General features: G+C 40.9%; 1 protein-coding gene across 1 annotated transcript in view; it reads right to left on the bottom strand.

Moving 5' to 3' along the window:
- pola1 (polymerase (DNA directed), alpha 1) overlaps nucleotides 1–23,723 on the bottom strand; it is a 58,483-nt gene that overhangs the window by 7,945 nt on the left and 26,815 nt on the right. The window contains exons 34-36 of the mRNA XM_044339921.1: nucleotides 19,309–19,440; nucleotides 11,360–11,476; nucleotides 4,433–4,529 (exon numbers count right to left, since the gene is read on the bottom strand). Of these exons, the coding sequence (XP_044195856.1) occupies nucleotides 4,433–4,529; nucleotides 11,360–11,476; nucleotides 19,309–19,440 (346 nt within the window). The remainder of the gene's footprint in view (nucleotides 1–4,432; nucleotides 4,530–11,359; nucleotides 11,477–19,308; nucleotides 19,441–23,723) is intronic.

The raw sequence follows: 23,723 nt of genomic DNA, 5'->3' as shown, positions 1-23,723 counted from the left end.
CAGAGAAATGCTCCACTCCCGCAGCGGAAAACGGTCACCACTTCAACACCTTGCTCGTTTATTCAAAGTTTAACAATAAACATGTCCATATTACTCCAAATTCGACAGTGCACTTCCTTGGGTCCTAAGCAATACACCCGGCAAGTGTGAAGTTGATCGGATGAACGGTGCTCAAGATATGCAAAGGACATACATACATACATACATACATACATACATACATACATACATACATACATACATACATACATACAGAGTCCTTCCTTTATAGTTAGATTAAATGTACTGAAACAAATGTTTATGTGACACATAAAGGAAATTTATCATGTTGGCTGGTAAAAATATGCTTGGCCGGTGGATTTTGTGAAGAAATTTTCCATATTATCCAGCTGGCCTCTCTTAGGTCAAGCTGTACCTTTCTTCCTTTCTTCTTGGTGTTATGTTTTGTCTAGCTGTCTGGGAAGCAAATCCTTATCTGAAGTATAACCATGCATGCTGACAGTTTTCCGGAGTAGCGCTCACTGTGTCAGGAATACACTTTGACTGGACCCATGTCTCCTTAATTTTCTTGCATAAGACATCTAAGGCCCCTGATATTTCTGAATTGACGAGCTCAAGATTTCCATAACAGATTTTTTCATCTACCAGTCAGTGGTCACATTAGACTTTCTCATTGTCCGTCATTTTGACAGACAGGGTCATAAAAATTCCGTCATCATCTATTATTACCTGTCATTTTAATTTTTCTATGATAATAACACATAGGCCTATTTAATAGCTTTTGTTTTCATTCATTCATTTTCATTTTTAATCATTAATTTATAGAACAAGCTTATACAGTATGCATTTATTTATTTATGGAGAGCAAAGATGAACAGACACTGACGTGCGGTCACTTCTCATGTCAACACAACATTTTTTCCCGCAGTGACAGCGAGGCCGCTAAAAACATTGTGGCCATTGAGCTTTAACAGGCAAATACGAACAATGCACATTTACAACATTAGAAAACTGCTATTAAAATATGACTTAAACTAAATTGACCTGCTGTAGACTAGACTGAGCTCAAACCTTCCTCCTGATCCACATGGATTTAAACTGGGTGCTCGCTCGTGCGTAATCAAACACATCAAGGGACACATCGCTGCAGAGGCGATTGTCATTAGATTTTGCGTCTTTGCTGCGACACTGGAGACTGGAATTACCAGCGCCGCTTCAGCCAAATTTTTAATTTCTCCCAGGGAAGTGATCAGAAGTTGGCAAGACTCTATGAATGTGGGACTTCCAGATCCTGCTAGCACTCGCTTCACCGGGAGGAAACCCTGCAGCATGCGCTTTTTGTGCACCAGTGGCGCAGCTGCACCTCTTTGTGACCCGTAGTGGTCACAGACGCGCTCCAAAGCATCCAGTCTTTAGCTCTCTAACACGCTGTCAGCACCCGGATAGCGAGAAGCGTTGAGTATGGTGTCGGGGTCAGCGGTGATGCCCAGATGCTCTGAAGGGAATCTTTTTTTGATCGATTTAGTTACCTCCGCGATGTACTCTGTGCGCAAAATTGAAAGGGTCTGCACGCCTGCCTGTGTGAGTGTGATGCCACAGAATCTGCCGTCTTGTAAGGCCTGTCTGTCTCTTAAACAGTTTTTGGGGGATGATGCATGGAAAGTCGAGGACTAGTGTTTAGAAACTAAACAAGGAAGTGCGGGAACAAAGCGCCGGAAGGAAGTTGTTGCTTCTCGACTGACGGAGCCAGTAACAAGTAAACACAGTGGTGTCTGGATGTAGTGGTTAAGACCCCCAGCTGGTGGATGATCCAACCCCTCGAAAACCTTTTTATCCTTCATTTCCCCTGATCTGTGACTTTCTACTGTTTACTGAGATACACTTCTTAACATTGCAAGAAGAAACTCATGCTGAACCACAAGCTGATGGTCAGTACACCTTCCTCTGCCATCTACTGTGGCTTAAACACAGATGTACACAGAACACATAAGTCTAAACATGGAAAGAAACCAAAGACTATTAAAAAAAAAAAAAAAAAAATGGACGTAGCCACCGTGACGTCACCCATGGTTTTGTGGACTGTTTTTGAAGGCTCGAGTTTGCATTTTGACCATCGCCATCTTGGATTTGTGGAGCCAGAAGTGACTATATTTGGACAAGAGGGTGGAACTGACCCTAACGCTAGCTGCTAGCCTGTTTAGCACAAGGTATTTACAGTCTATGGTTAACTGTGATAATACTAATGCTAATGCTAATTTTCACTTGCAAAAAACAGGCTTAAAACCATTAAAACAAAATGTCCTTACTGGAAAAACTGAACATCCGACTACTTAGAGGGTCTTTTGGTACAAGGAAACACTGAACAAAACTTTTTTAGGCGACCAAATGTTACAATGAACTAAAATACACTGAAATAGCGATGGCTATGGCTACGCCTACACTCTGTGAATCTGGAGTTATGCTTTGGTCATGTTACCTAACTAATACTGTCGTTGTGGCAGTGACTTGTCAATCACAACGTAGACACGCTGTAAGACATACCCTGCTTTATTGTCTATTTTACTCTAAATTGGACCATAATTTACAAAATGAATATCATGCTGTGTTGAAGAAGACTTGAAACTAGCAATTGAGACCATAAACTCATTATGAAAGTGTTTACTGAGGTAATAAATCAAATGAGAAGTAGGGTCATTTCCTCATAGACTTCCACACAATCGGACTTCTTTTGGGAGCCACTGGAGTCGCCCCCTAATGGCAATTAGAGAGAATGCAGGTTTCAGTCCTTTCCGCATTGGCTTCACTTTTCAGAGCTACCCACTTGAAAGAAACAAATAGTAATGATAAACCTGCTTTCTAATGTTTGTCAAATGTCCATACTGTTTATAAGGTCCTGTACTGAGATGCTGAGTTCCCAACATGCTAATTGTTTCAAACTTCTCTTTGTTTTATTCTTGTGAAATACAGTTTTTACCTCCGTAGGCCTCAAACAATTACTCAAATCAAACAAAGAAGCTAAAATGACTCTTTTAGTTGAACTGCTCACAGCATTTTAAGGGCTCATGAGCGAAAAAGATTGCGAATCACTGATCTACAGCAATAACTGAAATGTTATTGCGCTTGGCTGTATTGTGTTGTACAAAATAAGACAGAAACTCAGGAAGAGAAAGCCCGGAGCAGATCAAAAACACTGCAAAGAGCAGGAACATAAAGAAAAGAGGAGAGTCAAGAATTGATTGGCGATGATTTCTTGCATCTGGGCAAAGACAGAAATAAAAGAAAGCAAAAATGGAGGCTATAATCATGTTAGTACCCCCCCACCCCCTCCCTCTTCTACACTGGTCCAATCCCTCTATTTCAGCTCCCTCCATCTTCTGAGTGGTCATCTGTTGATTACACGTTATATTTACCTCTGCTGTCTCACTCTTTCGCTGCCTCACTTGGGTCCTGGCTGGCACACACACTCGCAGCATTCAGGCATACATACATAAATAACATACATACATAAATATTTAATCAAATAAATAAATCACTCGGCCCAGCGGCCCTTTCTAATCAAGTGACATCAATCAGGGAGAACTATGGGTAAAGAGGCCTTGTGGCTGACGCCTACTGAGCGCGCCCAGAGCGCTGGAGTAGCGTCTATTTGAGTCCAAGGGGGGAAATATACGCTCCATGTCCCATTATAGGAGAAGGGCTATCCTTTCGTCAGCGCTCCCATTACTCCCCCTATCATTTCCCCAAATCTAAAACCTGTTTTCAATCAACACAGCCAAACGAGTGCCTGTCCAAGAGAGGGAGAGAGAGAGAGAGAGAGAGAAAGGAGAGAGAGAGCAAAGGAGAGAAAGCGATAGAGATGGACAGTGAGGGTAGGGGGAGAGCGATGGAGGGCTCTTTCCTTCTTTCTTCCAGTGATTGGAGCGTTTTGCATTCTGTATGTGTGTGTGATTGAATCCGTCTCCTAAATTAGGGCTGTCGACTCGAAGAGCTGAATGTCCTTAACCCCCCTCCCCATATCCAATGCCCATACTCCCCTACTTATGTGTGTGTGTGTGTGTGTGTGTGTGTCACATCATTGGTGAATATTGTAAGTGCAGCCTGGGTAAAAGGTTTACGTTGAGGCATTGATTGCTAATGCTATGTTGTTTGTGTATTTGTGAAGAAGCATTGTTAGGGCATCAAAATTCAAACTTCAATAGCAGTTCTAGTAACTTGATTTCACTTCCAAAAGGCGGTACGGCAGAATAATAACAAAAACCGGGAGGGAAAAAAATGAATAAAATATGATAAAAAATTTAAAAGCAAGCCTGTTTTTGCAACCAACACTGCAAAAACTTTAGAGTGAAATCCTGTAGCAAGGAGTGAGGCTTTTGAAATTTGGGTAAAAGTCCTAACAGAGCAGCAACATGCATGTGTGTGTGCATAATCTTACTTCTCTCATCACTCGGTAGTACTTTGGCAACTGCGTAGTCCCAGTCAAAGATGAACCTGTAGAAGCACAGCTGGTTGTACAGGGCCTTCTCAGAGTACTGCAGAGAGAACAAACACAGACAAACACAGATTAAACCTTCAGTACTACAACAAAAAAACACAAAACCTGCCGCACACTCTGATGAAAATTATGTTAAAAGCTTCACTGAGGTCATGTCAAGATTTTGTGTGTCCCTCATATCATGTAAAACAGCAAACCTGTACCCACTTTCTTACAGTCCCACCTTCCTATCATCTCCATTTTTTTCCTCTACTAACGTCATGTTGTACAGACCATAAATATGAGCGGCTGAGTGGGAGAAAAAGTTCACATCAGCCTCCTAGTTGTGCTAATGACTCGGATGTGCCAACGAACCAGTGCCTGCAAGGAAACCATTGTTGGCTAAAAATCTAAATAAAAACTGCTATTAAAACGATTACAATCTATTTAGGTGATCAAAAACAAGTGATAGACTTGTTGGTTTCTGATTTCACAGAAAAAAGCTCATTCAGGCTTCATTTCTATGTCTCTGGTGTGACTACCATACTCACAAAGTGGGTGACTGTCTTTGAATTGTGTGTGTAGAGCTGAAATGATTAGCTGATTGACAGAAAATTAATTGTTAGAGTCATTTTAAAAAGCAAAAAATGCCTCACTTTTGCTGGTTCCAGCTTCTGAAATGTCGTAATTTGCTTCTTTTCTTTGTCTTATTTGATAAACTGAATATCATTGGCTTTCAGGCACTTGGTCCAAGACCTTTCTGACCTTTTGACAAAAATGATGAAACAGTTGAGAAAATAATCAGATTGATAATAAAATGATCTACTTGCAGCTCTAAATGCATGAAAACTCCTAAGTTAAGATAATAGTCAGGTTCCTGTTCTGATACAGAAACACATACAGTATGTCACCACTTGTTGGATACAGTAACTCACCAACATGGCTAATTTGTTATTCCCTGTTTGCATTAGTAAGTTATTAATGTCCATATTTTAGTCTAATGAGGCTGGAGAGTCAACATCATAACAAGACAAAAAAAAACCAAACACCCAAAACAGATTAATAAACCCGGTTTACCAGTTTGTGAAACAGGTAGATCGAATGTGACTCTACAAATGTGCACCCCGCTCGTGCGACTATCCCTCCCTGAAAACATCTCCCTTCCTCTGTGTGACACAGTAGAGCAAGAAAACAAATTTGCTTGCTTTGTTAATCTCCACTGCAATTAACTGGAGCAACACGACAGCCTGCCAGAGCGAGAGAGAGAAGGAGAGGATGAGCAAGACAGAGAGGTGGGAGGGAAAAATAAAAAAAGAGAGAGAAAAGGGTAAAGATACAGAAAGAAGTGAGAGATGGGGAGAATCAGAGACAGTGAGGAAGAGAGAGAGAGAGAGAGAGAGAGAGAGAGAGAAAGAAAAGAGGGGATCAGGCCTGAAATACCCTCCCTCATAATAGTTTGTTGTGATAAGCCATTGTGAGAGAGGCATGCGAACAGCCGAGGCTGTCAATTTGATTAGCCATTATACTGCATGTTTAATTGCAGTTATTGGCTCGTCATTTCCCTGCTACGCTGGAGAGGGCACGCTAAGCCCCGACCCCACACTGCCATCAGGTGTGCGCCGAGTGCTTTATTATTACCACCAGGAAGAATCCCCTGACAATTTCTGTGTGTCAGTATTTGAGTGTGTGTGTGTGTGTGTGTGTGTGTTTGAGTGAAGCGAGCTTGTGTGTGCCCATTATACCTGCCAATCGGCAATGTGCGTAATTTTAATTTCAGTTTTTACTGCTGTGGCATAATCAAGTGGCAAGAGTATCTAATGCAACTAAATGCAAACTATGTGACGTGTGAATGTGAGCGTGTGTGTGTGTGTGTGTGTGTGTGTGTTTAATGGCTCTCTATGGCTGCCCACATGGCACGCACAGCTGTTGACCGCTGATGCACTGCCTAGTCAACAACCAAACCATGCACAACCCATAATGGAGCCTCGGTTACGGTTGCCAAGGTTGAACAAGCTCGGTCGGCACAAACACCGCACACCACTTCTTCCTCTTGAAAATAAAACACACACACACACACACACACACACACACACGCGCACACACACATGCACACACACACACACACACACACACACACACACACACACACACACACACACACGCAAGCACACATCACTCACATTCAAACAATATAACGCTGATTGTGGGCGGGCCAGTCGCTGCTTATTGATTGACTGACAGGTGTCAGAAAGGCGTGGCTAAAATGTTACAGGGTTGTTATTGAATTTAGAGCCCCTCAACCCCACCTCACTCTCTCCCTCGAACGTACACACTGCAATACACACACACACACACATACACACACACACACACACACACACACACACACGCCTACCTCGTCATTCAGCTCGGCGCTTTGTTCCTGCACTGACACCATTTCAATTTGCTCCACAAATCTGCAGCATTTTCAGCCTGACTGCCTAAGGAGCAAACCAGCTGTGAAATTGCCTCTCTCCCGGGAGCGTAGGACCCCCCCCCCCACCCCCCACCTCGTACCCCTTGCTCCTTTGCCTCCCTCTTCCCCAACTGACTCCTCTCCCCTCCTCCTCCTCCCCCTCCCACCCCCCCCCCCCCCGCACAGACACACATATACACATCCCAGCACATGTACACATGCACAAACACAGTTAAGCCAAAAGGAAATGGGGAAAGTGTATATGTGTGTGTAAGGGAAGAGAGAGAGAGAGAGAGATAATGGAGACAGGATGTATAGAATAAAGAAAAATCTAAACCATAGAAGTTGATCCAAATCACAGAGCAACAGTCTAAAATGGCTCACACAATAAAACGAGCACTCAAGACTTCCTCTGAGTCTAAAAACACCTGTCTCTATCTTTTAGGGAGACACACACATGCACAAAAACACAAAGACACACACACGCATCCGACCTCCAAAGAACTTTTGCGCACTATACTGTCGCTCAAGTACACCACTGAAGCAGGTAATGAAAAGGTAGTCAGTCAGACGATATGTCTCCGTGTGTATGTGAGGAGAGAGAGAGAGAGAGAGAGAGAGACAGTACGGTAGGCCAAACAAAAACAAAAACATGCTGGGTTTATAGTGGATGGAAAGTACGCAGGCAACTATTCAATGCCTTGACATGGATATAGCGGATGAAAATATCGCAGCGCCAGACACAAACAAGGCCCCGGCGTTGCACACTTTTCTCCTGTAACTCCTCTACGGCTTAGCTACAAACATGCGTTGTAAATACCAAACCTACAATATCCAACCCTCGCAAAACCGCAGCTGCAGAAAGAGAGAGGGAGTGAGAAAGGGAGGGAGACCAAGAGAAACAAACATACATTTTTCCTCAGCTGTGAGGCCACGAGGCTTTAAAACTCTTGAGCTTTTTAGATGCGATGAGCGTTATTGCCGGTTGTGGTAGTCACGCCGATCAGCTTCACAAGACACCATAATGAGTCAATATATGTAAATCTTTACTAGGCAAACACGGCAGGAAACAAAGGCATTTAACTGGTGCTCTCGCCCGCAAGCCTCGAACGATTCAGCACCGGTAATTTCTCCCCATTGAAAGGCATAATTGCCTGCTATTTGAAGATATTCATGCTCAATTTTTGAAATTAATTTCAATTGGGGGGAAATGTAGAAATGTCAGCTCCAGTGAAAGGGATTTGATTTCAATTATTCTCGCTCAAAGGACTGTGATTTCCAAATACACTTAAGCAAAATTATGACAAGAATTTTTGTTCGGCAAAATTCAGTGTTTAAAGAGCGATTAGGCGATAATGGGGCAGCTTTGAGCCGGCAGTGAATGCAGCCGTCTCCCTCTGAAAGGCACTCAATTATCTCTGATTGCTCCCGCTATAATGTATCAAATAGAGATACCTGCTATTGCCGTAATTTGTGTGAAAATTAACATGCTGCAATTTCCACTAGAGGGAAAAAGGGAGCTCTAATGGGCGCCTGAGCGTACATCAATAAAGCGAGGGGAGAAAAAGAGAGAGACAGAAAAGGAGGGTGAGAGGGGGAGAGAAAGAGCAAGCCAGGAGAAGAGAGAATGGGTGCGAGAGCTAAGGAGGGAGGGGAGGGAGAGAGAAAATGAAAAGAAAGGAGCAAGGGGAAGAAAGCAGTGAATAAAAAGGGGAAAGAAAAGGAAAGTCAGGACAGAGATTTCAGACAGGGTGAGAAAAAAAAAAAAATAGCCTATTTGAGTTAAGCGCTGTGGAGGGAGGGAGAGGAGAGAGAGAGGGAGAGATGAAGAGCGAGGGAGAGAGGAAGAGAAAGAAATTTAATTTAGTGAAAATATTACAAATTGCACCTGTGCATAACTCCCCCAAATTACCAACCAATCAAGGCAGAGTGCCTATTACTCTCCCATTACATGGAGATCAGATCACGCTCTGAATCTGTGTCCAGAGAGAGAGAGAGAGAGAGAGAGAGGGGAGGGAGAGAGAGGAGGGAGGGAGAAAAAAAAAAGGAAGAGGCAGAGTGAGAGAGATGGATGGAGGGAGGAGAAGAGAGCAGAGGCAGCACCCACAGAGATGGTAAATGTACCATGATGCAAGAGAGAAAAAGGGAACAGAGAGTCACAAACAAGACGCTCCTTTACAGAAGCTCTGGCACAAACAAGTGTTTTTCAGCAGGGCAGGAAAAAAAAACGAAACATTTTTAAATTTCTAGTGCGGCGTGCATAAGAAAGAAAGAAAAAAAAACACCCTGATTGTCTTTGGCTCAGTCATGAATCATATTAGCTTGATTATCTACACTGATATTGGCAGATGATATTGAAAGAGGACGTAGCCAAAGTGATCATGTGCAGAAATGAACCAAAACTTTAAAACAAAGACGACCTCTCAGTGGGGACTGGCGGCTGCCTCGTCTTCTCCTCTACTTGCTCGAGCGCAGTCTATCTACCGCCGGCTCAAAACAGCCATGAATGGCCTCTTGAGTACTTTGCATAATTGGCAGCAATTTAATATGCGAGCCGCTGGGCTATTAATCTCCATGTACTGGCTTGATTTACACAACACTGTTACCTAATACTGAAAAGTCAATGTTAGCCTCATGTGATTCATGTAATATTTAACCCGTGGAAGGAAAATCTCTGTTCATCTTTCTCCTCCCAGAGAGAGATCAGAGGTCAGTATTGGTGTTTAAATGTCTTGCTTCAGGACTCTGCAGCAGGGCAGATGCTTGCTGTATTGCTAGGTTTCAGCCCTTTCAACTAAATATATATGACTAAATATTAAAGACTGGCTCAGTTTTTACTTAATAAATACATAAAATCAATGAAAATCTGTTCTATAGAAATAATTAAATATTTTAAAAAGGCATTTAAATTTTACTTTTATTTCTTTGTCCTGTCCATTATTTCATATTTCAGTTGTCTACATATACTTGGCATTAAAGCAAAACTTTCCTGTAGATTACTCTGCAGTAAATGAAAGAAGAAAACCCTCTTTTACAACAATAGCAAGTTGAGGTTGTGGTTTAAGTTGTTCACACAAACACTCGCATCTTGTTGAGTCTGTTCCCACATGACATGAGCACGTACTGTATATGAAGCATTTTTGTCAGCTCCCCCTTTAGGTGCAGCACTGCAAAAGAATCAGGAAACCACACAAGTACTGTGTTCTGAATTCTCATCCAAGCAGCCTAAATGATGGATTTCAATTCATTCATTTCAATTTTTACTCTGTTATGGGCAACACTGCGTACAATTTAAATTCTTCCACCAGTTCAGCTTGTTCCTCTCCTTTATGAACCTCTTTAACCTTTGAGGTTACTGCAGTGAACATATCATCCTAGCCACCTGCTGGTGGATACTAGTGGATAATGACACCTCTGATTTGAGAGAAGCAAAGTATTTTCTTTTATATTTCTTACGTATTGTATTGTTCTCACATATTCATTTAAACTACTTTCTGTTATTTTATTTACTCTATTTTACATCTTCACGTAAAGCAACTTGTTAACTTTGCAGATAAAGTCTGCTGCTGTCATCGTTATCATCAGTCTTCCATAGATGTATGTAAAAATGACAGAGGAGTGAGCAGGTAAAATGAAGAAAGGCTACAGATTTTAGGGCAGAGAAAGGGTGCACGAGTGAGCACAGAGAGTTAAATGTTTTATTCAGCCCGCAGTTTAAAGTGCCACGGCCTTCAGACGCAGCAATGGCCTCCTAAGTGGCCACAGTGACAGCAGAAATAGGGCTTCTGGTTTACAACCTGTCGCCACAGAACCAGACACAGCAAAGCATCTCGGTGAAGGAGGTGGTGGTGGTGGGTGGGGGGGTGGGGGCAGATAGGAGCAGAGGACACAAGATAAAAAAAATTGACAAGGGAGAGTTAAGGCGAGGGTTGAGACAGGAATAGTAAGAATGGGGACAGAGAGAGAGAGAGAGAAAAAAAAAGAGGACAAAAAATTGATTGAGCCGTCACGCTCAAATTGAAAGGGAGAGTGTTTCTTTTAAATCCAGTGGTCAAGCTAACAAAGTGTTCATAATGCGGCTACCAGCACCTGACAGACAGATGCTTTTAATGGCTAAACTACCATCCAGCTCTTAGTGCCTTACAAACACATGAAGGCAGGCGTTTGTGTGCACTGTCTCACACACACACACACACACAAACACACACACAGAGAAGCTGGAAGGCAAAAAGAGAAGATGATCTATATCTATGCATGATGAAATGTGATACTAATGAGTAGAGATGTACAGTACATATGAGAGCGGAGACTTCAGCTCCATAGCACCATCACCTGGACAAAACATACAGAATTCATAAAATGTGCGTTGGTGTGTAGTTTCATCTCAACTTTAGCTCAGAGTGTGCGAGACGTTGCAGTTTTGTGTGCGTTACCTCGGGTCTGAGGGTCGCCCTGGTGCAGGCGGGGCAGATGGGTCCGTGGCGGGAGAAGGCGATGGGCAGACGTCTGGTCCTGTTCTGACAGGCCTGGTCCTCACACACCAACCAGCCCTGTAAGTGACACACATCGGATTCCAATTTTACCTCCAGCAGCTGTGAAGTTTGATCAAACTTTATGTCATTAAATAACAAAATATCTGCCCTTTGCGAGACTTTTGATGAGTTGGAACACATCTGTGACATCAAAAAGCTTCTCCTCAGTTTAAAGCTGTGACGTGAAGAAACAAAACACTGCAAAACCACCATTTCAAACTATAAGGTGAAAGATCAAACATCCAAGTGAAGTGAAAATAAGCAAAACATCTTTTTCTTTTTTTAAATGGAGAAGAACATTAAAAACACACAAAAGCAAGGCATATTTCAATCAGATGAATTATAGACTCCCTGAACATAGAAAAAAAAAACAATGTGTCAGAAAACATTCTTAGCAGCCTTTACTAGCCTGTGTGTGATTACCTATTTATAAACTGTGTTCAATTCGCCATTTACTTTGTCGATAGAGGTGTTCTTAAAAAATTGACAAACCCCCCCAAAAAACGTTTGTTGCCTCTACACACTTTAAAAATTGTTTTCTGGTAATGAAGAAATTTTGCTGAAAATTGTTGCTTCCATTTAGCCGCTCTAATTCTGCACAACAAAACTGAAAAGAAAAGTACTCAGAGAAAGAAATGGAGGTGTTTGTAAAATAGAAACAACTGCCAGAGACGGGCAGAAAGAGGTTTACATGTGACACCCTCCTATCTCTCTCTCTCTCTCTCTCTTTACATTTGAATGTATCTTCAGCTGCTGTGTGTCGGGGTCCTGCTCCGTAAGTACTCGTCAGACAGGCAGAGCGGTGGACAGCCAAAACATCAGTAGTTAGGACCCCCTGGGATGAGTTAGTGACCCTAGGCAGGTGCTGTGGTCTAACCCTCTCAATCTCCCCCGTATTCTTCCAGACCCCTCCACCCTCTCTGCTTCTTATGCCCTGTCATTACTAAGGGGGGTTTAAAGGGGAGGGGGTTAATGCCCAACTAATGACAGAGCATAAGACCCACCGCCATCAACGCCTTTGCTTCTTTTCCTCCATCTATCCATCCTTCCTTCCTTCCATTCACTCAAAATGAACCCCCTTAAAACCACTGCACCTGTCTTTCTATGCCCCTCTCACACATACAGGCATGTCGTGTTTCTCTGATTGATTTTCGGTTGTCTTTATCTAATCTCCTGATCAGTTGTGAGCAGCAGCAAAAAAAAATAAACAGGTGACTATGCCGTTACAAAAAAAAAAGCATTTTTCACTGCACAGGAACCAACCATGTACATGTATCCACTGCAGTTTACAAAGAGAAACATAGAAACACACACAAGCACAAAAATGAACTTAGCAATGTTGCTGAAGCTTATATGTTGTGCATTAAAAGTGCAAACGAAAAAGAGAAAAACGGTAAAACAAATCTAAACATGCTCATGTATAGTTATTTGAATATTTATAGTGTTAATCAAAACAAAAAAAAATCCTTTTCACATGAACTTATTCATGTTTTAAAACTTTAATTCAGATTGTATGTAATTAAGCTTTGGCACTGACCAACAGAAACAGACTTGATGTCAAAGTGAAGCAAAGCTCTACAAATGGATTGAAATTAACTATATTATAAAACTGAATGACCGTTTTAATCATTGCAATTATTCATCCTGTTAATGTCAATATTTATCAAAGGCACCTTTGGCAGCAATTACACCCTTGAGTCTTTGTGGATGGGTTTGTATCACCTTAACACACCTTAACATTAACATTTCCCCTAATTGTTCTGTGCAAAACTGTTCAAAGTCTGTCAACTTGCAATAGTGAGTGAACAACAGTGTTTTTTAATTCCTGCCACTAATTATTGACTAGACTGAGGTCTGGACTCTTACTTGGGCAGTCAAGAACATTATACTTGTTTGTTTTTTTTTTAATATTTCTTATTTTGTTGCATTAACGCTACCCTACCCAGTGATTAAACCCCCTCCCCCCCAAAAAAATTACTTACACCCACATCTAGAAGGTCTGACTTCTGGTATTTAACCTAAAATCACTTGTCACACCTGATTACACACAGATGACTCTCATTCAATGTTCTGTGTGACTTCTAAGAAAAAGTGGCTGCACCGGTGACAATCGATACGCGTCATGCCAAAGGGGGTGAATATCTTTATTTTGTGCAATCAATTACTTTACCTTTTTATATTTGTACTTATCAGCTGATTCACTTTATAGGTACAACGATGACAACAGATACTGAACCACCCTGTGTCAACAGCCCCAAGACAAGCTGTGACACATGGCACTGTACAGCTGGAAAAGCATAATATTACTACTTTGTTATTGTTGATTGTATTCCTTGTCCGTATATTTGAATAATAATCACTTTTCCAAAGCTTATCAGACTTTTTTTGTGAAATCAACAACCCAATCTGCAATTTTCAAGTTTTTTTCTGTAATTCCAAACTTTTTCCGCAATCCTTTAAGGTTTAACAACTAATAATGATCCAATTTATAACCGTACATGACTGATTTATTGTGTACAATATGTAAACCTGACACATATGTGATTTTAGAACAAACTGTGTGTGTTACTGTATATACTTTTACGACTTTTCTTCATTTTTCACGCAACTAAGACAGGAGATTTAGGCGTAGACAGGAAGGGGAGTGCTTCATTTAATCTACACACAGACACACACACACACAGACACAGACACAGACACACACACACCAAGCCAATCTTCTCTAAATGAAAACCAAACACACACGTTCACACAAACACACACACATATGTCCCAAATCAATTAGAAAGTCCCAGAGTTCACAGCTTTACCCACAAACCCCAGCTCCAGGACTAATTATCTAAACACCTCAGCTGCTCTTGTGCAAAGAGCTGAGCATCATGGGAAATGAGACTGCTCCACCACTGTCTCTGATAAAAACACGTGCGGGACAATGGCTCACACTGGAGCGAGATAGTGAGTATGAGAGTGTGTTTTTCCAATGGGAGACTGTTTGATCTACATCTTTTGTTTGTGTGTATTTCTTATGACACAAGCCTCGGCATACAGTGCTGTTCCCATGGGACACACACACACACACACACACACATTCAGTGCTAGCACAAACATATTAATCTTTTCCCCCATTCACGTGTATTAAAATGAATTAATACGACACACATTAAAGACTCAAATGCCTGAGACACAAACATCTGAGAAAGTTGAAAGGAGGGGGGAAAAAACTACCCACAATGCCCTTCTGCTCTGCTGCTGTGACCCAGAATCCACGCACCAAAAAAAAAATAAATAAATAAATAAATAATTAAATTGAGATTAAGTGAAGCAGACCTATGTGAGCTTCATAGAAACTAAGAAAGGACTAAAAACAAGGAGCGAGGTAGGGGGAGGGAAAAAGAAAAAAAAAAAAAAAATCTAATTGAGGCATTTCGCCGGAGCGAGGGTGGCGGGTGGGGGTGTACAGTCTGACGTGAGAGAATAAAGACTCATAATTGCATAATTATAGCAGTGGATACCTGACACACTGAATGCAGACGTCAAATGAGTTCCACATAATTTAACCAAACAGAGGCAAGACCAGGCCACGACAGGGCCCACAACGAAATATACCCTCTCTCTCCTTCTTCTTTGTCTGTGCATTTTTTTTTTTAGACGCTGTCCTCTCCTCTAAGACCTCTCTAATCTGCTACAGTCTTCCGGTTTGGGGTCAGATACTTTACCATCCTCTTATTTCTGTTCTTTATGATTGAACGGTGATCATTCTGAATTATTCGTTGGTTTGGGTGCTGACACTTTCGACCTTGGAACTCCTTACTTTTTTTGCAACCGTTTCGCAGAAATCAGTCTGAACTAGTGCTGAAACGATTAGCTGATTAATCAATTATGACATTCTGATCAACAATTACATGTTGAAGTCATTCGTCAAGCAAAACACTTCTTCTGGACCGTTGGTCAAACAGAACAAGTAATCTGAAGACGTCAGCTTTGACTCCGGGGGGATATTGCGATGAGCATTTTTCACCATTTCTTGATAAGTTAATGATTAAACGATTCATTGATCAATAACTGACAGGTCATTAGTCAGAGCCCTAGTCTGAACCTTCATACCTCCATTAATCCTTCTATCTTTGATTGCTATTTTTTTTTTTTACTTATTATTACATATTGTTAATTAGGGCTGAAACTAGCGATTATTTTCTTAACTAATAATTTTGCCAATTATTTTCTCAATTCTTCTTCTTCAATTCTTCAATTATTTTTAATTAATTGATTAATTGTTTGGTCTACAAAGTGTCAAGAAACTCCCTAAACTCAAAGTGACGTGTTCAAATTGCTTGTTTTGTGCGACCAAAATCTTCACTTTACTTTCATAATGAGACAATAAAAACCCGCAAATATTCACATCTGAGAAGTGAATTTTGGGCGTTTTTGCTTAAAAATGAGAAATAATTAACTGATTATTAAAACAGTTGCTGATTAATGTTCCTTGATCAACTAATTGACAAATTGTTTCAGCTCCATTGTTAATGTCGACACAGCGGAGAAGCATCTCTGACACGACTCCTGTACCAGTGGAATCTACCTGACGCACACACGGAAGAGCTCTTACTGGTTTTTTGTGCTTCAGCAGTCAACACTTCCAGCTCTAAAGTGAAAAGACCTAAAATCGGTCTACTTCACAAACACTCACACACACACACACACACACACACACACTTGTGCACACACACACAGTGAATAGAGCTCAAATGGTTCCACTTTGTACCTCCTCCGCTTAATCAAAGCTTCTCTATTCAACAATTTGACCTTTTGTTCAAAACAGGATTATCACCTTCTCTGGTCTTCATTCACCCTTTCTCTCTCTCCCTCCCCCTTTCTTCTCTTGCCCCTCAGCCCGTTTCCAGGGGCGACCTGCATGACGAGGGTAATTGCAATAATTTGTTAAATGCCATGGCAACGGTGGATAGATGGGAGGGGTTAAAAAAAAAGAAAGAAAGAAAGAAAGAAAGAAAAAAGAATTGGGTGGTTCGGGAAACTAGCGAATCTCTCATTTTGCCAAAGACAACGGGACGAGAGGAGGAAAGGATGACAACAGTGTGTGTGTTTATGAGTGAGAGAGAGAGAGAGAGAGAGAGAGAGAGAGAGAGAGAGAGAGAGAGAGAGAGAGAGAGAGAGAGAGAGAGAGAGAGAGAGAGAGAGAGAGAGAGAGAGAGAGAGAGAGAGAGAGAGAGGAGTGAACAAGTGTTTGCCCATTCTCAGGGTGCTGGTTTATTGATAAAGGGGGGTGGGGGGGGCAGAGGGGTGTAGGAAGGTAATTTCACTAATGATTAATGTCTCTGTGGTCCTGGCTCAGGACGCCAACACACATGTACGTGTATTCGTGTACACACACGCGGAGGTGCAGAGCTTTCACTCTATCTGGCCGGACAAACAGCTCTATTTGAACTCTCCCTCGGCCTGAAAGGAATCCTTAATTACACAATATTACCCCTCTTCATTGCCCCGCTGTGTGTGTGCTGTGTCCACTGCTGTTCAGCCTCCAGTGGTGTGTGTGTGTGTGTGTGTGAGTTGCTGTGTGAGGTGTAAGTATTCAGTGGTAGCAGCTGTTTCACACACCATGACAAAGGGGTTGAGGGGGACTCGCTCCCCACACATTCACCATACTAATTGATTTCTGTTCAGCACTGTGGGAGAGTAACCCCCACATACACACACACTTTTACAGACAGTGCATTCCACTCGCCCGAGACCAAGGTGTTAGAAGCTACCAGTGATTCGAGAGAGAGAGAGAGAGACAGAGAGAGAGAGCACCCTCTACAAAGACAACACAGGCATCCAGTTTAATTCACTCTCAGGCTGCTTGTCAAGCACTCAAAACACTGACAACTTGCCCTCTAAACTTCTGCACCAGAAAGAAATGTATCAGTCTAACGTCAGTCACTGTACTAACATTAATCAGGCCACCTTTTTTAAGGCAATAGAGATGTAAAACAAACTCTTTTCAATTAGCATTATATAATAGTTTTCCAATACTTGTATAAACCATAACAGTATACCTGTATATCAAATGTATGAAATAACAAGTTTCCAACCACCTGTTTTATTCACATTTTCAATTTGCACATAAAAAAACCTCCTTAAGTTGAAATACCCTCAAAGAATATGAGAAAAAAATACCAAAATATCACAAAAACATCTTTACGCTTGGCTGAGGTGAAAAAGTTGGTGTATCAATAAAAGCGAAATGCGACAAAGTGCAAACGAAACAGATTTCATGATCATGAGTTTCATGAATCATGTGACTTAATCGTCGACTAAAGACATAAAAAATAGCAGCGAAAATCCGATCTGTGTGGAGCAACGAGGACTGTAATGTTTATTAAATTAATACGTGACACAAATATAAATGCCATATTTCCATTACTTTTAATTATGTCATCTTGTTGTGCCCATTTCCTTCTGCAATGGCTCTCGACTTTTATCTCGATGTCCCAACTTCAAAACACTCATTAATAAGAATTTTCTTTGACCATTTATGGGGAAAATTTGGAAAATATTTGCTGTGGGGTAGAGTGAAAGAATATTTTTTTCTGTTACAATATGTCACAACAGGGTGCAGTGGTTGTCTAAAATGCTTTGTAGAGCGTTGTACGGGGCAGATGCATGATGGGTAACTCTGTGCAGTGCTGACCGTCCCATCAGCTTCAGGAACACAGTGATAATTTTTATTAAATAATGTTAATTAATTACTGCTGACATGATGAGTCAACATTAATAACTGATACTAACTAATAATAACTGATAATAACTGGTTTTGGTAATTTGTCAAAATTTTAAAAGCTAAAAAAACATTAAGAGATCAACAATGAAAACGATCCTTCAATAATTTCATTTCAAGCCAGCAGTCGTTCTGTATTGTTGAGACGAATCTGCTGGATTTTTGAAGCCAAACATGTTTGATTTGTTGTATTTTTGTTTCTTCTGATTCTCCGATGACTCAGTTTCTCCAGATGTGTCATTTAAATTTCACCTTGTCAGCCAAAAAAACAGACAGAGTGCATGTTAAACTTGCTTTTCAAAGCAAGAACGGGCCATTTAATTATTTTCATGGATTATTCTCCAACAAATCTCTCTGGTGCTCTTTTCATTTTCCAAGAATAATGTGCTCTTTGGTTGAAAATGTCAGCGCAGTGCCCTGCTGAGGTTTCCTTCATCTTTTGTCCAACATATTTTTGATGGCGTCTCTTACCATTACTGCATCTGTTGCATCCCCCATTGTGTTAAATACAGTCCAACTCTTTCACAGACACTTTCTAGAAGGTCAGTTTTCACAAGTTTTGACTATTTCATTACATCTAACTCGCTTTCTCTGACCACTTGAAGCTTGTATTTTGTCAGCTGATGCATTCATTTAATTTATTTAGGAATGTGTTGATAGATAGTGGTGCACAAACAACAGTGCATACATGTAAATGTAGCTTTTTCAGAGCAAACATATCCTGCTCTTAAATTTAGTCTATCTTTTTATCAATTGAGGCACATGTTGTGAAAAATCTGTGTTGGTGAACTAACTGCAAATTCAACTAAACTGCACCTTTGGTGAAAAAAAAAAGGAATAAACAGGAGAGGAGCTGGCCAGCTGCGGTGTTCTAGTCTAACAAGTTGCAGCATTAGACACCGAATGAAAACTAAACTAACTAGGGCCATCCATTTGTGGCCCTGCAGGTGGTAAAGAACTACATGCGTGAATGTTTGTGTGCTTGTGTTTTTGAGTGGATGTGTAAAGCGGAGGTTTATCAGGAGTATTAATCAAACGTAATCACGTGTACAGGCATACAAACAGAAATACTCACAGAGTAGTATTTTTTGATGTGCCGACGGATGTCAAGGAGCAGTTTGTTGCTGATGTTGACGGTGTAGTCGATGGGGCGGCTACTGCAGGGGATGTGACAGCATCGCATCAAGCTGGGCTCCAACTTTGATCCCTGGAATGAGAATATGCATCAAAATCAATCAATATACGTGTACGATATCATTGACTGTAGCCATCAATCATTTTTATTTCAGTTCAATTTAAGAAACATGAATAAAAAACAGGCATCAGCAAGTATATAATTTGTTTGGGTGGCTTACCCAAATACTATAGATAGTTTCATAAGTCTACACCAAAATGTGGTTTTAAGTGCTGACTTTGGTCTGCAGAATGCTGCCTTCATGTGCAGCTGAATAACTGGAAGAGGAAAAGAGATTTCCTTATTGGAAACTTGCGAGTATAACGACTACCACAAAGTCAGGAGACACTGAATCATAATATATGTATGTAATGTATACATATAATATATAATGTATTATCTTACATAACCAAACTGAGAATCAGAGTGCTGGGTATTAAACCTCAATAGTTTTTCAGCACCGACCAAATTGCATCCGTAGCATTGACTATCAAAAATAGTCAAATGTGGAAAATTGGCTTTGAATTTACTATTACACACTATTATTGGACAGTGATGCACAATTTGGGATAATAAATAAAAATCAAGTTCATATTCCACAAACTGAGGTACTGAAAAAAAGCTCAATTTAGGTAATCGTTCTAAAACTCAGGTACAGAGCTGCAGTATATTCTCAATGTTTCTCATCATAAAAAACCTCCTGAAACTCCTGAAACATTTAACAATCCTAAATGTTTGGATAATGGATGTTTAAACTCTGTTTCTAAGAAATCACATATTTTCTCATCAGTTTGGCAGGGCAGATGGGTCTCAATACAATACCCATGAGCCTTAGCCACCGTTGCTATGGAGAAAAACGCCTATCAGAGTGGTAACAAATTTCAAATGTTTCAACATTGCAGATATGAACAAAAACATTACCATAGTTGCAGAATTAACCCAACATTGACCCAGAATTCGAAACTGAATTCAATGAAGTTGTTTTCTCAGCAGTGTAATCTCTAACTTCCATCCATCGTTAGCGACACACGCAACTGAAAGCTGTGACTAAATGTTTCTTACTGAAATGCATATTGAGAGTCATAGTTAACATCTCATGTTGTGTTTTTATGTTTGTACCTTTGACTTTTCATTAAAGAACCAGATATAAAGCAGTTGTCAATCTTTTCTACCGATAATTCAACCGGAACAGTTTCATGACGATCAAAGCTGTGGAAATGTTCCAACTGTGAAACACGTAACGTTGTCTATGGAGAAAACGACCAGGTTATTTATTTCTATAAACAAGGACTCCCTCCTCTCTATTGTATTGTCACAAATATCAAACATTTTCAAATTATACCCAGCCAATACTCTCCTTGGCTTAGACCAGGAGAATTGCGCTTAATCCCATATTCTGCTCAATCTAATGTACATAAATGAAAGGCCTTTCAACACTGTGGAGTCTGTTGTGTTGGGTTTGTAGGTAAAACGGCTGTTTGAGGGGGCCATTTACTCCAATCTTACCACAATAACTGCAGCCTCACCCTCACAGTGCCTTGTGCATAAATATATGTGCACAAGGATTCATCAGAGATGCATTTTTAACCCTGTAATAAAAAAAAAAGCAGTTATGCAACATAGCACCTTGGCCATTACTGTAAAACCTTCACAAAGAACATGTCAAGCATGGAAGGTGTGAGGGCTTAAAGTACCGCTGGGTACAGTAAATTTTAACATCACTGCAGCCTGGGAAAAAAAAAACAAAAAAACTGGTCAACGTGACCCCATACCCCCAAATTGTCCACTTGACAGAAAGGCTTATAGTTAAGGCAATGAAAAAAGTAGCTACAGTACATAACAATTACATTAAATATAACAGCTTTAAACACTCGCTCCTTTAAACCCGAACTCCATTTAACTGTCGCATTGACAGCAGCAAAAAAGCTTTCTGCGGGGAAGTCAATGACAGAAGTATGCATGTGACACCCCCCCACCCAGTCGCACATTTTTTTGTTTTGTTTGCCTACATCATTCCTTTTTGGAAAAAAAATACAGTTTTTTTCTGCCAGTTAAAGTCAATCAACTCATTTGACTCCACTAATATGCAGCTACATGCATTAATCCTCTCCATCTCTCCTCCTCTTCATGTTTCTCTGGATGAAAGCAGCCTCCCTCTTCATGATCGCCTCCCCTGCTACTCTTTTATCTTACTCGTTTCATTCCGAACTTTATTTCGATAACAGAAGTCTCCCTCCCAAACAAGTTGTATCTACACAAATCACGCACCACTTACTTGCCAGTTATTTCATGACTGAGTAATTAAATGAAAACACCCAAAGTTCTGAGTGAAGCTTACGGAGACGTTCCAATAAATAACTTGTCATCCAAGGATTGTATCTTAACACTCATCCCTCCTCCGAGTGTTGCCTACAATCCAACCAACTGTCATCTTTACCACCTCACGTTAACACCCTAAATATCCCTCTGCAAAACTGTAAAGCCGTTTTGAAAGGTTTTACGATGTCAACTGTCTTGCAGGACTGTTTTCATCCGTGTCCCGGTTTGATAACGTGCAGCTTTCACAGTGTGTTGATCTAACTACCCGATGTGGGATACCTAACGCTCAATTAAAACTGAACTCAGGGAAATCCCTGTAGCTCTATCCAGCTTTTTTATCTCCCACACTTAATCTTTTCATCCCCCTCTCCCCTGCTACCCCCATCAAACAACTTTCCTCCTATGTCTGTCCTCCATCATCCATCACCGCCTCCTCCTACCATCTCTGGCTCTGTGTCAGTGGTGGAGTCAAGGCCCCATCTGTCCTCCCCTCTCACTGAGCTGTTAGACCATGTTCGCCACCCTAATTAACTTACTGTCTTATCAGTTTCTCAGTGTATGTGTGTGCATACCGGCATCTAAGACATGGTGGAAAAACAAAACGAGTAATCAGATAGTTAAGTCTATAAATTTTGGAAATGTTCTGACGATGATATACTTTCTTACAGATAACCAACCGTCACTTTAAGACTGTTTTCTACTGTTCAAAACATCAAAGTATGAAGTAGGTTGTTTCCTTGTGTGTGTGTGTGTGTGTGTGTGTGTGTGTGTGTGTGTGTGTGTGTGTGTGTGTGTGTCTGTGTTCATCTCACAAAGACCTACCAGTGCATCTGCTGTGCAAGTAATGATATCATCCTTTTTTTATAGAGTGTGTGTGTAATAATACTCCTTTTTTTAATTTAATGCAAGTTCTCTACGCCAGCAGAAGACAGGGGTTTGTCAGTTTTATTAGTGTCTTTCAGACAAGAAGAAGCTGTGTGCCCTACTCCTCATTAGAAACTGATAACGCACACACACACGCACACACACACACACGCACACACACAGATCTCCTACCATTTGTCAGACCAAGGTCGTGTGTGTGTGTGTGTGTGTGTGTGTGTGTGTGTGTGTGTACGTGTCCATAGAGCAGCAGGGGTTAAGGAACGGCTTTTCAAGTTGTGGAGTCCAAACTATGCCAATGAAAACAGAGTCCGTATTGGAGCCAGGCAGCTGTCTAAAAATACAGACACAATATAGAGGATGACTAAAGCATGAATCCTTCACAGGAAGTTTGACTGAAATGCCTTCGGAAGCACCATTCTTCCACGCTCATACTCTATATCTGTGGCTCTAGTGATTAATCCATTACACCAGTGAAACACACCATTACTGATAAAAAATCAATCTTCTCTTTTTTTTTCATTTCCATCTCTTCTCAATATCTCTGTATGGTTCTTTGTGTGTGTGTGCTGACTCCACCACTTATTCTTCTGCTGCAGCCTAAGCTACGGCTACACAGGTTCAAGTATATTTCAAGTGCAACTCTCAGATCCAAACAAGATTTTAATAGGGTTGAGCTTTTAGAAAGATGATCGTCTGATGATATTTTGGCAACATTTCCTTTGGGATGGTGTAAACTCTGGTATTAGATTGCACATATTTTTCATTCCTCTTGGAGAAAAAGTTTAGTTGTCTTTCCAGCTACCAGTATATCCTTGTACTGGTCTGGGCCTTCAGCGTTAGAGACAAATGAATGACTAAAATGATTCAAATCTTTTGAAGAACAACAATGGTTAAGCTGTAACTGAATCAACTGTAGAATCAACAGTGCTTTGGCACTTTTGGCAAATAGAAGTATTCGACTGTTCTGTGAGTAATTCATGACAGAAATGAGATGTTTCAATGATTAAGTCTTAGCTTTGACTCCCCTATCAAAACACCATCTTATGTTGGTTGGAAATGATGTTAATGTGGTTGAAATGTGTCATGAGAAAACTTCACTGAGTGGAAAAAGG

The sequence above is a fragment of the Thunnus albacares genome, chromosome 21, assembly GCF_914725855.1.
Source record: "Thunnus albacares chromosome 21, fThuAlb1.1, whole genome shotgun sequence".
NCBI lineage: Eukaryota > Metazoa > Chordata > Actinopteri > Scombriformes > Scombridae > Thunnus > Thunnus albacares.
Note: the sequence above shows the minus strand (reverse complement) of the source record. Positions and strands in the feature narration are given on the sequence as shown.